Below are 15,001 nucleotides of genomic sequence, written 5' to 3' on the forward strand. Positions count from 1 at the left end.
ATTTACTGCCTACCACTCCGATTCCATCTGAACATTTCCATTTTACTTTGCCCTATCATGAAGAGAGACATAGACAGACTTATTTGAATAATAGTTTCATTCAAATTTTGCATCACACACACAATATGACAAATACCTCCAATTGTTGGGTATGTGGTATGTTGCCTGGACATCAGAAGAAAGGAGGAACTCCACTTATTCCTCTTCCTTTTTCTCACAATGGTTCGTGTAATGCTTGGTACACACTTCTCTTTACATTAAGATGGCCAACAAAAGGTGGACTACTTTTTCGGTTGAATAAGGTCTGTTACAATGATCGAGATGGCTATCCACAAGCAGAAGGAACTAAATTTGAATGGGAAGAATATCGACCGGACAATGTATCTACACCTCGTATCTTCACCAACCAGAGACTTATAAATATGTCTAGTTTACATGTGATTACAGTTATTGATACAAAAGCAGATCTTTGTATTAGAAATAAAGGAACAATTCCGGTAGGGAGGAGTGAATGCAATATTACTCTCACCTTTGATACACCCAATGGTATTTCATTTGTGGCCTCACGAAACACTTACTTTATTTGCGGTAATAAAGGTTATCATCGTCTTCCTCTTGGATGGTTAGGCACATGTTACATATCTTTTGTATTACCCCCTGTGTTTATTGCCCCGCCTATGTACCATAATGATTTTGTATTGTATCACGATTTTATAATGAATAGAGTTAAGAGAACATTGGACATTGATAACGTCGACCAAACTGACACCTCACTACAACAATATGTGGATTTTAATTTAGGTTTGTTCTCTTTTGTCGGTGCTGCTTTAAACAGCAGGAAAATTAGACGGCTAACACGTGTTGTGGAAGCTGTTGCTAATGAAACTGCCTCTGCTTTAGGGAATATAACTGAAGAACTCCAGATTACAAGAATTGTTACGCTTCAGAACCGGATGGTTCTGGACGTAGTGTTAGCTGATCGTGGGGGTGCATGCCGCATCATCGGGAGTAGTTGTTGTGTTTACGTCCCTGATAATTCACCATCTGTGTATGATGCCATCTCTAAATTGCACAAAATTGCTGCTGAAATTCATACTGACAATGGTACATGGACTTTTTCTGGTTGGTTTTGGACTCTGCTTAGTACATGGGGTTGGAAACTGTTAACGGTTCTATGCGTGATTATTGGGATATTCTTCTTCTGTTGTTTATGTATTCAATGTGGCCCTACTTTATGTTCTGTATGTATTACAGCCTGTATCCCATCCAAAAGAACTATTGCTAAAAATGTACAGATGAGTAATGCTGAAGTAATGCAAATTATGATGATCGATAATGACGATGAACATCCGGATTACTTCCATTATGAGGTAGCTTCAGCTAAACGCTAAAAGGGCCATCTGTCGTAATTTGGCAGTACCTGAGTTAGCGTTTAGCTCAGCTACACGAGCTTTTCTGTTAACTTGACCTAAACGTGCGGGGGCCATTTTGTATTTGGTGGCTTCCATTTTGTATGAACATGCGGCCTCGTGGTCAGCGTGCCCTTTCGTCCTTCCTCCATGCCAATGAACCTTTACCCTGCCCAGCAACAGGCTATTTTTAGCGATGGTCAGTCTTGCGCATGCGTACACACGATCTTTGGACTACCGAGTGGTCACTCCTTAGGAATGTTCCCCCAACTGACCAGTGGTATTAAGCACCTCCCACATGCTGGCTATGTTCCAAAAATTTCCTTATATGTAACTAAAACTGTTCAAATGTATACCGCCTACCTTTTTATTGCCGTTAAACTGTATAAAAGAGGTCGCGCACCGATGTTCGGTGTGATACTTCTTGCATTGCCGAAGGGTGCTGTAGGAATGTACCACCACCCCATGGGGTCCTAATAAACTTGTCTTTTGCATTTTCAGTTTCCGTGCCAACTTCTATTCTATGGTGTTCGAGAGTTTTTGCAGAGTATGTAGGCCTGACAGAACCCGATACCTCACTGTCATTTCACAGCTGTCCTCTTTCCTCTACTGAACAGTCGCTGATCTCTGTAGCTATGTATAATTATTTGAATCACAATATGTCTGTACATTTTTCTTTTGCAACATTTATGTTATTCATTATCTTTCTCTAGACTGTACACCACCATGTTGTCTTTGTCCTTGGGATGGCAATTTAAGGAGAAGTAAAAACATACATGTGTACTTAATGTTACTTTTACCATTAGTTTTATGGCACCAAACTCTTCGCTGTAAACATCCCAATGAATTGCACAGCAAAATTTCAATGAAAATGGAAAGGTGCTTTTGTTCCAGGTGTCTGTATTTAAGTCACACATACCTCCCACAGACATGTGTATTTGAGTCTGTGTAGGACCAACCAGATAAGACCTCTACGGCTTGGTTTTGTTTGAAATTCATCCTCTTTCCACCTGCCTCCTAAGAAAATGCATACATCTACTCCTATAGGACTTACTTCTAGGCTGTGAGTGCCACTCTTAATTAACTTAGGCATTCAAGGATGGCCTTAAGGTACAAAAGTGAGTGAAATTTCCAAAAGATGTTATTCTGTCTTTAAACAGTCTTCATAATGTCTTTAAACAGGCTTATGCCTGTTCTTCTTTGATAGACTGCCTTGAGGCAGTTTTCAGTTAGAAAACCCAGCAGTGTTTGAAAAAAGTTTTATCTTTGCTTGTAAGAAACTTAAGTCTATTCATCGTGGCTTAAGACTATCACTTCCGATTTAAGCTACTTTTAAGATTGTCTTAAATGAGAGAAAGGACATGAAATATGAAACATGAAACAGTATAAAGGCAGTTAGGCTCTGGAAGAATGGTAAAAAAGGGCTTCAGTTCCTCTTCTTAAATTGTGGTTTATTATGAGTGAGGGTGGGAAGAACTCGCTAATTTTCACTTAGAAGAAAACTCCACGAGATTCCGTGGTGTCCTGTAAACTGGTGGAATTGGCATGTCGTGCTGATTTTTGGTGCTGGGAGCTTGGCCCACACCGCAAAATCAGTGTGAATGGCACTGTACAGTGAACCAGAGAGCACTGCTTCTTTGCTGCCACTTGAGTAGATTTTGTACTTAAGTGGCAGCTATTTCATTGCAAATGTTTGCAACACCAGTGTTGAGAAAATCTGGCCAGGTGCCTTACTAGCGTCTGAACATCACGCTATGCGATGCCAATTGGTTGGTGAGCCACGTGTGAGAAAAAACACACACACAATGATTATAAGAGTTTTTCGAGAACCCTGCAATTATAAGAGTTTTTTTTGTTGAAACCTGCACTAGAAGTGTAATATGGAGTGGGCTAAATTCCTTCTACTCTGCCTGCAGAGCAGAATTTATCTCCAACGCCTAATTTTGAGGTCTTAGCTGTGCAAATTATATCTATAGATATTCTTTTCACTGCATGTTAATATAGAATTTACAGATGATAGAAAATACATTTTAATTCAAGTAATTGACATTTCAATTTCTGTTCTTTAAGACACAGACCACATCTTCACAAAACAATACAAGAATGTCCATTCAGGTAGTGACCAACAGCACCTGTTTTCTCCTGACGGTACAAGTCCCCACAGATCCAGGCCATCTTCTGTTAAGGTTCCTGTCTGTTGGAGAATATGAAATAATATTACTAATTTCTCCTCTTCCAGAAAGTGTCACATGAGGAAGATTCTAGGCATCCTGCAGGATGTTACCATGCAGATAAGTACCATGCAGGTAAGTGCCATGCAGCCCCTCCCATGCATTCTGCCTAGATCTACATAAACCATACAACACAATAATTTTGGATTGTGTTTGCCTTTTACGGCCAACAACTAAATCTTGGTTTAGATACTGAGTAGCAGATAAAAGAGGATCATACTTTCAGTTAGTGCCAGAACGTTCTGTTCCAGGAAATAACAAATGTCGAAGGATACAAGTCACTCATTTACACAATGAGACCCCATATTCCCTACAGATTTTTTTAAGTGCATCAACAACTCTGATTTCCCTGCAAATAGGTTTGGAGTTACCACCAACTTAGTGCCTGATTACGACTTTGGCGGTGCAGCGCCGTGCCGCCCCACCGCAGCACCATCAAAGCAGTGGTCAGACGGCCCTCCAGGTAAGGAGTTTCCTCCTGTCTGGCAGGCTAGTTTTTGACGTTCCCACGGCGGTGCCTCAGAATATGGGCACCTCAATGGAAATGGTAAAAACAGTTCCTGCACGGCATGGATTGAAAAGTCCATGCTGTGCAGGAAGTGTGGCACATGCACACAGGAGGGGGACATGTTGTGCAACACCTGTGTGCATCCACATGTAGAGGAGGCACAGGGAGTCCTGCAGGGCCCGCTTTATTTCCACTCTGCCACGGTGTTCATAGAGGAGAAACCACCAAGACACTGTCGGCGGTGAGGAAACTTGTAATATTCTTGGCAGGACCACTGCAGTGCCAGCAAACATATTACTGCGTCCTGACTGCTGCATCACCACCAGGGAACAGCGGTTCTCTGGCAGCTGTGGCAGTCGGACTCCTAATAAGAAGATCGGGAGGCCGCCACCGCCATGCCCCATGAGTCTGCCGGTCCGTGCACCACCAGACTCATAATCAGGCCCTTAGTCTCTGCTCCACGTGCACACACAGCACTAATGGTGAAAATTTCACTATGAAAGAGTTGGAAATTGGTTTTCTCAAGGGATAAAGAAACAACAAACAAGCACTCCTTTTCATTGACAGCTAATGTACAGAATAAGCCCATGGCCACCTCTCCAGTTCTCTACTTTCCCCACAACTGCTGACCAGTCTCTTTACAGGTAGGGCATTCAGCAGATTTCCTTTGGATTTCCTGGTACAGAATGCCCCACCAGGTGGTCATAATGACTGAGAGAGCCATTGCACAGATAGGGACATTGGCATTTAGCTCTGCTTCAGCTGAGCTGGCCGCACTGTCATAGATTAGACGAATCAATTTGAAATTTCTTGTTTGTGGGATAAACCTGTGCCAAACTCGAGTGGTAAGTGTTCATTATCCCAGTCCCTCCATACAAATCTGAACCCCGACCTGATTATTGCAGCCTTATAGCCCGCTGGAGAAGGCTATGCCAGCTATTAAAGGCCCTCTCCAGCGTTAAAGGCCCCCAGCCGAAGGCGAGGGCTTTTAACAAGGGAGAGGGACTTTAATAGCCGGTATAGCCCAGCTACGAAGGGCTATAAGGCTATTAGAACATTCTGCCACTAGAGGGTAGAATGTTCTAACAAAAAAGAACACAGCCTTATGGGAGCATGAGGGGATTGGAATCCCCTTAAGGTCCTTGAAGCCTTTGTTCACAGCCAGATCTGTGAACAAAGAAACATTGGAATGTTGGAGCTCCGGGCTTATACCAGCCATTATAAGCCTGGAGCACTCCATTGTTTTCAATGGAACTCCCAGCATTCCAATGTTCTACTACAGGTTACAGCTCAACCTATGAATATATACAAAAGCCCACATGATTGTAAACAGGTGCATGCAAGTTAAAAGCTGCATTTACCTTGTCGAAGCAGACAATATTCACTTGTCCCCATAAGTTTATCCTCTGAGGGCTGAAGCAGAAGATGCCCTTATTCTTCAGCCTTTTTTGGGCGTACATGACACCCACCGCTAAAGCAGCCAAGAGGGAGGGTGGCACTGCTGTGGTCATCATGACGAACGTCAACATTATCATTTCCTCAGCGGATTTCTGGTGGGAGAAGGACACCACATTGTAAGCAAACACAAACAAAGACCTTTATAGTTAGAATGTTTAGTGTGCTTAACACTGCTAATTGCAATGTAAAATTCTACCATATTAATTTATGTTACATCTTTAAGTCAATAGAATGGTATTGTTTTTAGAAGACCATGTACACATAAACTGTATTGGCTCTGTATGTACTACATTCACAGGTGGTTGTTCAGGACCACCCTGCAGACACTGTCACCAGCACCAGACACCGCACATTTCAGACATGCCTTCCTTTTCACTCAAGAAAACAAAGATGGCCCTTACTCAGTCTATGTGCACTTACTGTGTTGCATTCAGACTGGATTCGAAGAACAGATTCTTTCAAGTGTGGACACTCATAAGTCCTGATCTCCAGTCACTTGTCTTTAACTGTTAGTGAACAGTTTTGTTGGCTAATTCTACCCACACCTCCAGTAACCAACCACTAAGGTCTCTGGGGTCTCTATTTAACAGCAACTTAATATTTCCCCTTGTGGACCATTGGTTTGGACCTCTGATGTGGTGTGAGACCCCTTAATAAGGTATCACTGACTGTAATGATTTTGTAAATGCTTTTGAGATGCAACCTGTAGTGCCCAATAAAATAACATCAGCTGCTACAGACATCTGAGGTAAGAGTAAGAGCACACATGCGTGGGCTGAGTCAGGAAGAATATTGACTATCTGTACATAGATAGCACTGAGGCAGATGGGCCAAGACTACCATTAAATATTTCAATTGGGCGCTGAAAGATAATGCAACAGTCCTTTTGGGTAAAGTGTAAAATATGTTTTCCAATTTCCATTTTGCACATGTCATGTTTAAACTGCATAACACTGTGACTTTAGATTGGAACAGGAACCTTGGACCAGACTTGTTAGGAAATTCAGTGGTGCAACCCCTTATGGCTCTCCAGGACCAATGCCACTTCACATCTGCACTTTCCCTGTTGAAATAATTTGAAATACTATACAAGTATGTCAACAAGAATTCAATGTGTGCCATATGAACAAGAGATATGTTTCATGAGTGATCTGGAGCTATGAGGACCATTTCCAGTACAAATGAAGAAAGATTTGTGCAATTCATAATATTAAAATTAGATGGGCTGGAAAGGTTCAAAATAGAATTATGTTCAACCACTTTAAACGTGTAATTGCCTTTTATGGGATGCAAAGCCTATATCTGGGTAATCAAATTCTCAATTAAAAGCAGAACACTGGACAAATAGATTGGACTGACGTTTCATACTCTGGAGAAAAAGGTAGTATGTGGTATTCTTTCTGAGTTGAAAGTAGTGCTTACACTTTGCAGTTGGGCTGACGGTCCAGGGCTTTGGCACACTTTTTATGGGACTATTATATTATAAGGCGTCACACTGGTATTGAGTTAAAAACTATAAATTGATTTGGAAGTCTTCACTGCTTTGTATAAGTGTTAAATACAACGAGGAAGTGTATGGACACATATTTTGCATCATGCATTACATTGTAAAAAAGTAGAATCTTTAGTCATGGGCCTTGTCAAGCTATCAGGCTCCAACAGAACATCCATGGTGGCCTTTGTCCTATCAATGGGTGCTACTATTGCCGGGCCGGACAGGCTGCCTTGCTCACTACTTCCTTTAATGAAGACGAATCCCTTGCCTCACACGTGTCCAGTGACCATGTGTCCTTCCATGGCCACTGGTGCTTGTAGCGCATCCATGTTGATCCATGGAGTTATCCTGGTTTGTGGGAAAGCCACTAAGAAGTGAAATTCAGCACATTAGGCAGAAGGACTAGCACCTAGAGCCATAGTCATTATGGCCTCTTCTAAGCCTCAATGTCCCACAGCCTTCCAAAGCCTAAGCCCGACCCTAGGCTCATCCAGTGGCCCTAGGCCCCTCAGACTCCCCTAGCCCTAAACCAGTGCCTCCCACACACCATTACCCATACCTTTTTGAAACTGGATTCACCAAGTCATTAAACGTCTCTCAAAACTGTGAATTAATGAAAATGTTACTTACACCTGCTATGATGGATATCACAATTGAGTAAATCACTGACAAGAGGCCAAAACCAGCAAGACACATGATAAAGCGGACTACGTCTTGGTGTAGTTTAAAGTTGACAGGCCTGGAATATAGGATGGACCGCACCAGATCACCTTTTGCTGTGTTGAACCCTAGTGGAGATAGAGCAACAATGAGAATATGAGAGTTCAAATGCTGAAGGAAGTGTATATAACAAGCCCATGGTGAACAGCAGTGAACAGTATGTATACAGGATCTGTAGAACTGCACACTGTGGCTGACATACAACACTACATCAGATGAAGCTTAAAGAGGGTGCATCTTGGATTAGTCAGGCAACAAGCAAGCAGGCAACCAATGCAAGGCTATTGGAACACAATGATGGTGTGGAAAGTAAGGGGCAATAAAAAGGGGGCAATAAGCTGAAATTGGAGGCTCCTACTTGGCTTAGGAGTCAGGTCCAATAGGTCATAGGATATTTAGTAAACTAACGGCCTTATTACGAGCTAGGATATTTAGCAGACTATGGGCCAGATGTAGGTAATTCCGATTTACCGACTCTTAAATACCGACTCATACCGAATCTATATTTAAGAGTCGGTAAATTGGAAGGAGGCAGATGTAGGTAAAAAATTACTGAATCTGTAAGAGTCAGTATTTACCGATTCAGTAAATACCGATTCTGTATTTCCCATTGATTCCTATGGGCCTTCAAGCCCATAGGAATCAATGGGAAATACAGAATTGGTATTTACAGAATCGGTAAATACCGAATCCTGCAAGGGTGCAGGGGGTGTCACTTTGACACCCTCTAGCACCCCAAGTACAGGCTTGTGTGACGTGGCACACATACATGCCCTAAGGGCATGTCTGTGTGTCACATTGCACAGGTGTGCATGCACAGATGTGCATACACACCTGAATTCGGTATTTTACCACCCAATAGGATTGGGTGGTAAAATACCGACTCTTAAGGGCCTGTGGCACTCTTAGGAGTGTCACCTACATATGGATTTACAGAATCGGTATGTTTACCGATTCGGTAAAATACCGAAGTGGTAAATTTACCGAATCGGTAAATATACCGATTCTGTAAATAACTACCCACCTACACCTCAAAAGCCAAATACCGGTCGGTAACGGCCGAATTCGGCCGTTACCGACCGGTATTTGGCTACCTACATCTGGCCCTATATGTCTTATGTTCCAAGCATGTACATAGATGATTGTTGGTGCTCTTGTAGTGCTAACTACCTAGTTGCACGCCCTGGGACTATGCAATGGATTTATTACTGACCTTTCAGTTATTCATGATTGTGTTCATTTTTCAATCTTTCTTATATACATTCAACTCAATTAAAATTACATTATATTGAAAACAGAAAACAAAAAGAGAAGCACTTTGCTCACAAAAGAAACAATAAAAAAAGTAATTACAAATATAATTTGTGAATCCTCTAATAGTGTCCCTTACATCACATGATGCCCCCTACTTTGTGTGTGGACTACACAATAGATATCAAAATCACATTTTATATATACCAAAACATTATATGCTTTGTGTGTCTGCCTAAGAAGTGTAAAAAAGAAAAACCAAGGCAGCAGGTATTTTCTTCCTCTGGATCCAATATATGAAACAACATCTCTGTATCCATCAACGCCCACACCTTAAATAAAATACACAAGCAGGATTGTTGTTTGAAAGCAACGTTTATTCAGCTGAATGATGTGGGAGCTTCTGGAGTTCCAGCAAGATGTCTGACAACAAAGTAAGCACAGTTAATTACACCCATGTCCAGCACTGGAAGTTTACTCAACATTTAAGTTCTCAGGCATAGCAAACAGATAAACATGAATTATTCATGTAAATGTTTCTTCCTGGCACATTGATAATATTCTGTTAAATAGTGTGCACTTCTCACAATCTTTTGAGTTATGTGCAGATTCCAGAATGAGAACATCATATCTTAATCCCTTGTCCTCCCATGCAATCTGAAGCAAACTACCCTTAATTGTTAGTTACTAAAGCTCATGCATGCATTGGTGCTATGACAGTACATTCACGTCACTCGAACAAGATGGAGTTGCTTTAGATTTTTCGTTTGTGGTCCAGGCACCTACATATCAATGAGGACTTTCCCAATGCTGCTCCATTTTAAAAGACAGTCGAAGACATGTCCTTTAAAAGTCCTTAATTAATAGTCCACAACACAGCCACATCGCCTACCACTTATTGATTTTATACTTCATGTTTACCCAATACAGCTCTCTGCAGCCTTTTGGCTGGGTTATTGCATTTGAAGTGAGATCGAGAGAGCACATAACCAGCAACAAACCAAACACTGGGAGCAGAACCTCCCAGACTACTCTCAATCTGGATTCAGGGCCAACCAGAGCACAGAGACAGCCCTAATTACAGCCACGGATGATGTTCAGGCTCTCCTGGCCCTCAAATGGATTACCTCATACCTCACAGGAAGAACCCAGAAAATCTGTCTCCCGTTGTCACGTCAGAACCTAAGAAGAGCATCTGCATCGTCCCCCAAGGATCATCCCTGAGCTCCACCCTCTTCGACACGTACATGACCACCCAGGTCAACAGTGTCAGATTGTACAGACTCAACATCATCTCCAACACCAACGACCCCCAGCTCGTTCTCTAGATCTTAGAAGACCCCTCTACCACCATAGCCAGCTTAATTAGGTGCTTGAGGAGCATCTCTGACTGGATGAAGGACAACTGTCTCAAGCTCAACTCGGACAAGATGGAAGTTTTCATCTTTGGGAACATCACCTCGCCATAGAAAGACTGCATGGCGGCCTACTGAACTTGGCCCATCCCCCACCCAACAGACTCTGCCCTCAACCTCAGCATCTTCTTGGACAGCAAGCTATATATGAAGAAACAGGCAAAAGCAGCATCATCCGCTTGCTTCAACACCCTATGCATGATCTGTAGGATCTGTAGGTGACTCCTAGTCAACACCAGATGGACCATCACACAGGCCCTCGTCACCAGCAGGCTGTAATAGGGGAGCACACTGTACATAGGAATTACAACCCACCTCCAATGAAAACTACAGACAATTTAAAACTCAATTGCAAGACTTTTCCTTGACCTCCCCATAAGGACCCACATCTCACCACCCATCAAGAAGATGCACTGGCTCCCGATCCAGAAAAGATGCAAGTTGAAGATGCGGAGCACGTTTATAAAGCTATGCACATTAATGGACCAGCATACATAAACAAACGCATGACGTTCCACCAACTGACCACACACCTACGATACACCACCCTCTTCCTCACAGAACCCCTCTGGATCCACTGAAGCAACAGCAGAGGATTCTCCTTCTTACACCTGGTGGCCAACGCTTGGGACGACCTTCCACTGCACCTCAGGATTGCCTCTTTGCTTTGGGATTTCAGGAAAAGACTCGAGGCCTGGCTGTTAATATGTATCCATGAAGCAACTAGTAATTCTACCGCAATGAGACCCTCACAAGTTATTTGCTGTGGTTTATAAATTCTGATTGATTGACTGATTGAGAAATACCATATATATGTATATATTTTTTTCCACACTTTTCTGCTCACATGGAACAAAAAAGTCAGACACTCCTGTACGCTGATTTCTTAATTTAATTACTTTTTAACACATTTTGGCATTACACCATGTTCATGGTCTTAGTATACCAGCCACCAACTTCCATGTTAAATAAAATACGAACATTGAAAACGGACTGCACCCAACATCAAGTGATAGATATGGAAGCTGGATTGGTCATCTTAATACAGAGTAATTTGTTTAAAATGTATACATAACTTAATATAAACATATGCAATTTAAAGTTGAAATTTCATATAAACTGAGTGTCGTGTTATCATTTCCATACTTTTGTTTTGTAACTACCATGCATGACTAATAGGCCAACAATAATAGTTGCTCAAACGAACTCATCCTTCCTCAATCTTGCTGATACCAACTAGGAGAGAGAAAGCAATGCCAATGCTTGGGCCCTCCCTACAAAAATCACAATGGAAACACAGATACTGCTGTATTGCCTTCAAAGTATAGTCAATATACAGAAAATATAATACAATCCAACAGATTCTGCCCAAGTGGGCAATGCATGCATATGCACGAATACATACAAGAAATTATTTCTTCAATGCAAGATTAGATTTGTATGTCAGGGTGTTTCCAACCTGTCCTCTTTTCTGTTTTTAATGTTATTTCGGTGACTCAGCTTCAAGTCGAGTCGCAAGATGGTTGCCAACACTTCCTTGTTTGAAGTGCTAGCAGCTAATCAGATCTCAGCACGGGATCATGAGGGGTCATGGATCCCCGTGTCCCTATATATACAAATGGATTTTTTATACATCTCTCCACAACTACGGAACAGATTTACACCAAATCACAAAAAGGCACTTCCATGGACCAACATCTACCTTCCTGACACATATGGTGTAATTTCAGTGAGCAGTTCGGGCTGTAGAGTTTCTAAAGTTCCTATGGGAAGTAACATTGGATAAGCACACTTTTAAGCACCCCTGGTTTAAGGACCCGGCTTGTTGGAGCACCCCAAAACTTTGAAGACAGCATCTAAAGTGAGCGTTGTATCAGTTTTTAAAATTTCCTGAAGATGAAAATGAAAAAACTCAATTCTTGTAGTAACTACATCCTAACTATAACTACCTTGCAGCGACTTCCAGTAGAAAATTGTAATTATATACCGCCAATAGGTAGTTATAGTTAGAATGTATTTTCCTCTGAAAAACATTTTTTGATTTGCCAATAACTTTGAGACCGGTTGATGAATCCTCACAAAAGTTTAAAAACTAATGGCCAGCTACGGTCAGCTCCTTGGTTTAAATCTGTTCAGTAGTTCCTGAGAAATTCCACAAAAAAATATATTGCTATCTGAGCAACCAGAAGGAGTTGCGACTCCTGCCGGGCATGCGCTGACTTTTGATTGGCTGCCAAAACTTCAAACCAGGAAGCTTTGGCAGCCATCTTGTGACTTGGTAACCGAGTTACAAGAAAAAGGGGGTAAAAAAGTCATCAGTGATGTCATTTGAAATGTAATCAGTGATGTAATGAGTGATGTCACTGACCATGTCATGAGTGATGTAATATGTGACATCATCAGCAGTGCATTGCGGGCGCGCGAGTTATAGTTAGCTAAACTAACAATAACAGGGGAATTTCAATGGTTTTGTATGAGTGAAATGTCCAGCTAACTATAACATGTGTGAAATGTGCTGGATTTGTAAAGCGCACGGCTGCCCGTAAGCGTCCCGGCGCTTGCTTAGGGAACCCGTCCTGGTATTCCCCTGTGAGAAACCCCGGTAGGGTGTCCACAAGGTGAAAGCCAGGCATCCCGCCGCGAGGGGCCGTAGTGGAGATTAAGCAAGCTATTGCCCAGAGTCGCAGAGTGTGACCCCGTGAGTTGAGTAGGCACCAGAGCGAGAATTGTCGAGTCCATGGGATTTTTGAGCCCGAGACCCGCCGAGGCGGGGAATCGAACCCTGGTCCACGGTCGATCTCAGCTGCCGGGTCTGCCGCCTCTAACCACTGAAACCACTGAAACCTATGGTTTTATCAGTGAATTTCTAAGGTTTTTTAAATGCTAATTCCTAACTATAACGTGGCTGAAACCTATTATTTTTTCAGTGAATTTCAAAGGTTTTTAAAATGCTAATCCCTAACAATAACGTGTGTGAAACCTATGGTTTTTTCAGTGAATATATATATATGCACTGGAAAACCGAACACCCACTTCCCTTACAAAGAAGTGGAAAGTCTGCAGCCTTTATTATTTTTCACCTTATTCATCTTCCGCTCAATCAACACATCATCCACACATACACACACCTACTTGCTGCCTTTCTTGGCTGGGGCTATCACTTATTGTTCTTTAATTCAAATTCAAAGTGCAGGCCTTTATCTAGCTTTTTATTGTAACAACTACCCAGGCCGAAGTCACAGTGAAATTTGTAGACTTGCTCCCTTTCATGGCTGGGGTTATCAATTATTCTTCAATTTGATATTCTGATTCGAACTCAAAGCCCTTTATCGAGCCTTTTTGTTGTAACTACTGTTGCAGCGATTCTGCTCCTACACAGAACTGTGCATAAAGACCTAGGACCCCAATGAATTACGGTGTTCCAAAACCCACCTTAGTACCCAAACCCTCTAACAGACTAGCAATCAGTGACTCATTGGTTCTTCATCCTGTAGCAAAAACACCAATGACTAGTCAACCCAGAACATGCAACTTAGATTACCTCAAATAAGGTGGATAAGAAGAGCACTCTTTTGTTATACTCTTACACCAGTCCAAAACAAGGAGTAAATAAAGACACATGCAACTATGAAATGTTTTTTCTAACGCCGTAATCTCATGCGCAGTACCTTAGATAATACAAGCAAACATATTATCAGAAGCAAGGTTGTCAGCATTGTTACTATTCCATAAAATACAAAAGGAGAAAGTATCTTATAATGCTAAAGGGAAACAGATTTAAAATATACCTAGATTCCACCCTCCCTACCTAGCAGGTTAGTTTATAACTACAGAAGGTCTCATAGGATTACATGGGCGGACCCATCCCTCTGGTACTCAGCAGTAGTGGATCACATGGAGTTCTGCACAAACTGTCAGGATACGAATGTTCTCCAACTGTGTGTAATCATGCCTGCACAGTGCATTATTAAACGCTCCAGTATCAGAGGTGACCACAGCTGCATATGTGTTATGGCTTGAACGTGCAAGGATCATTCCGTATAACAGACACAGTGTCCAAGATAACCTTGATGTTCCATGCTCCCACTATACACACTAAACTAGCGAGGCAGTCTACAAATGTAGCATAACAAATGAATCTCATGTGAACCAAAATACTCAGCCTTCTCTAAACAATATCGCAAGTGTGTGTCGTGTGCAAAGCAGAGCAGGAAAGCAAAAATGGCAATTAAGCTTCTAATAAACTCATGCTATCTTAACACAGTGTGAGTGCAAGCCTCAGCCCCACGGCACCCTTCCTTGATCAAAGCACATGATATAAACGTGGGCTAATTACGAACGCAGAGTCCAATCCTGAAAAGCAGAGTCAAGTTCAAATTTGCAAAAAAAATGATTCGCTGTTTCATAGAAAGCAGTAACTAAATAATAAAGGATAGGTAGAAAAATCAAAGAGTCTTATTCCAACAGCGTATAAGCACAGTATGTAGGAACAGCCTCCAAGAGGAAGTCATTGT

The 15,001-nt window shown here is 41.9% G+C and overlaps 1 protein-coding gene across 1 annotated transcript in view; it reads right to left on the reverse strand.

Annotated features, from left to right (window-relative positions):
• LOC144791846 (putative cation-transporting ATPase 13A4) overlaps positions 1 to 15,001 on the reverse strand; it is a 446,251-nt gene that overhangs the window by 212,344 nt on the left and 218,906 nt on the right. The window contains exons 11-13 of the mRNA XM_078666631.1: positions 7,732 to 7,889; positions 5,510 to 5,698; positions 3,542 to 3,603 (exon numbers count right to left, since the gene is read on the reverse strand). Of these exons, the coding sequence (XP_078522757.1) occupies positions 3,542 to 3,603; positions 5,510 to 5,698; positions 7,732 to 7,889 (409 nt within the window). The remainder of the gene's footprint in view (positions 1 to 3,541; positions 3,604 to 5,509; positions 5,699 to 7,731; positions 7,890 to 15,001) is intronic.

This window comes from Lissotriton helveticus, chromosome 11 (assembly GCF_964261635.1).
Source record: "Lissotriton helveticus chromosome 11, aLisHel1.1, whole genome shotgun sequence".
NCBI lineage: Eukaryota > Metazoa > Chordata > Amphibia > Caudata > Salamandridae > Lissotriton > Lissotriton helveticus.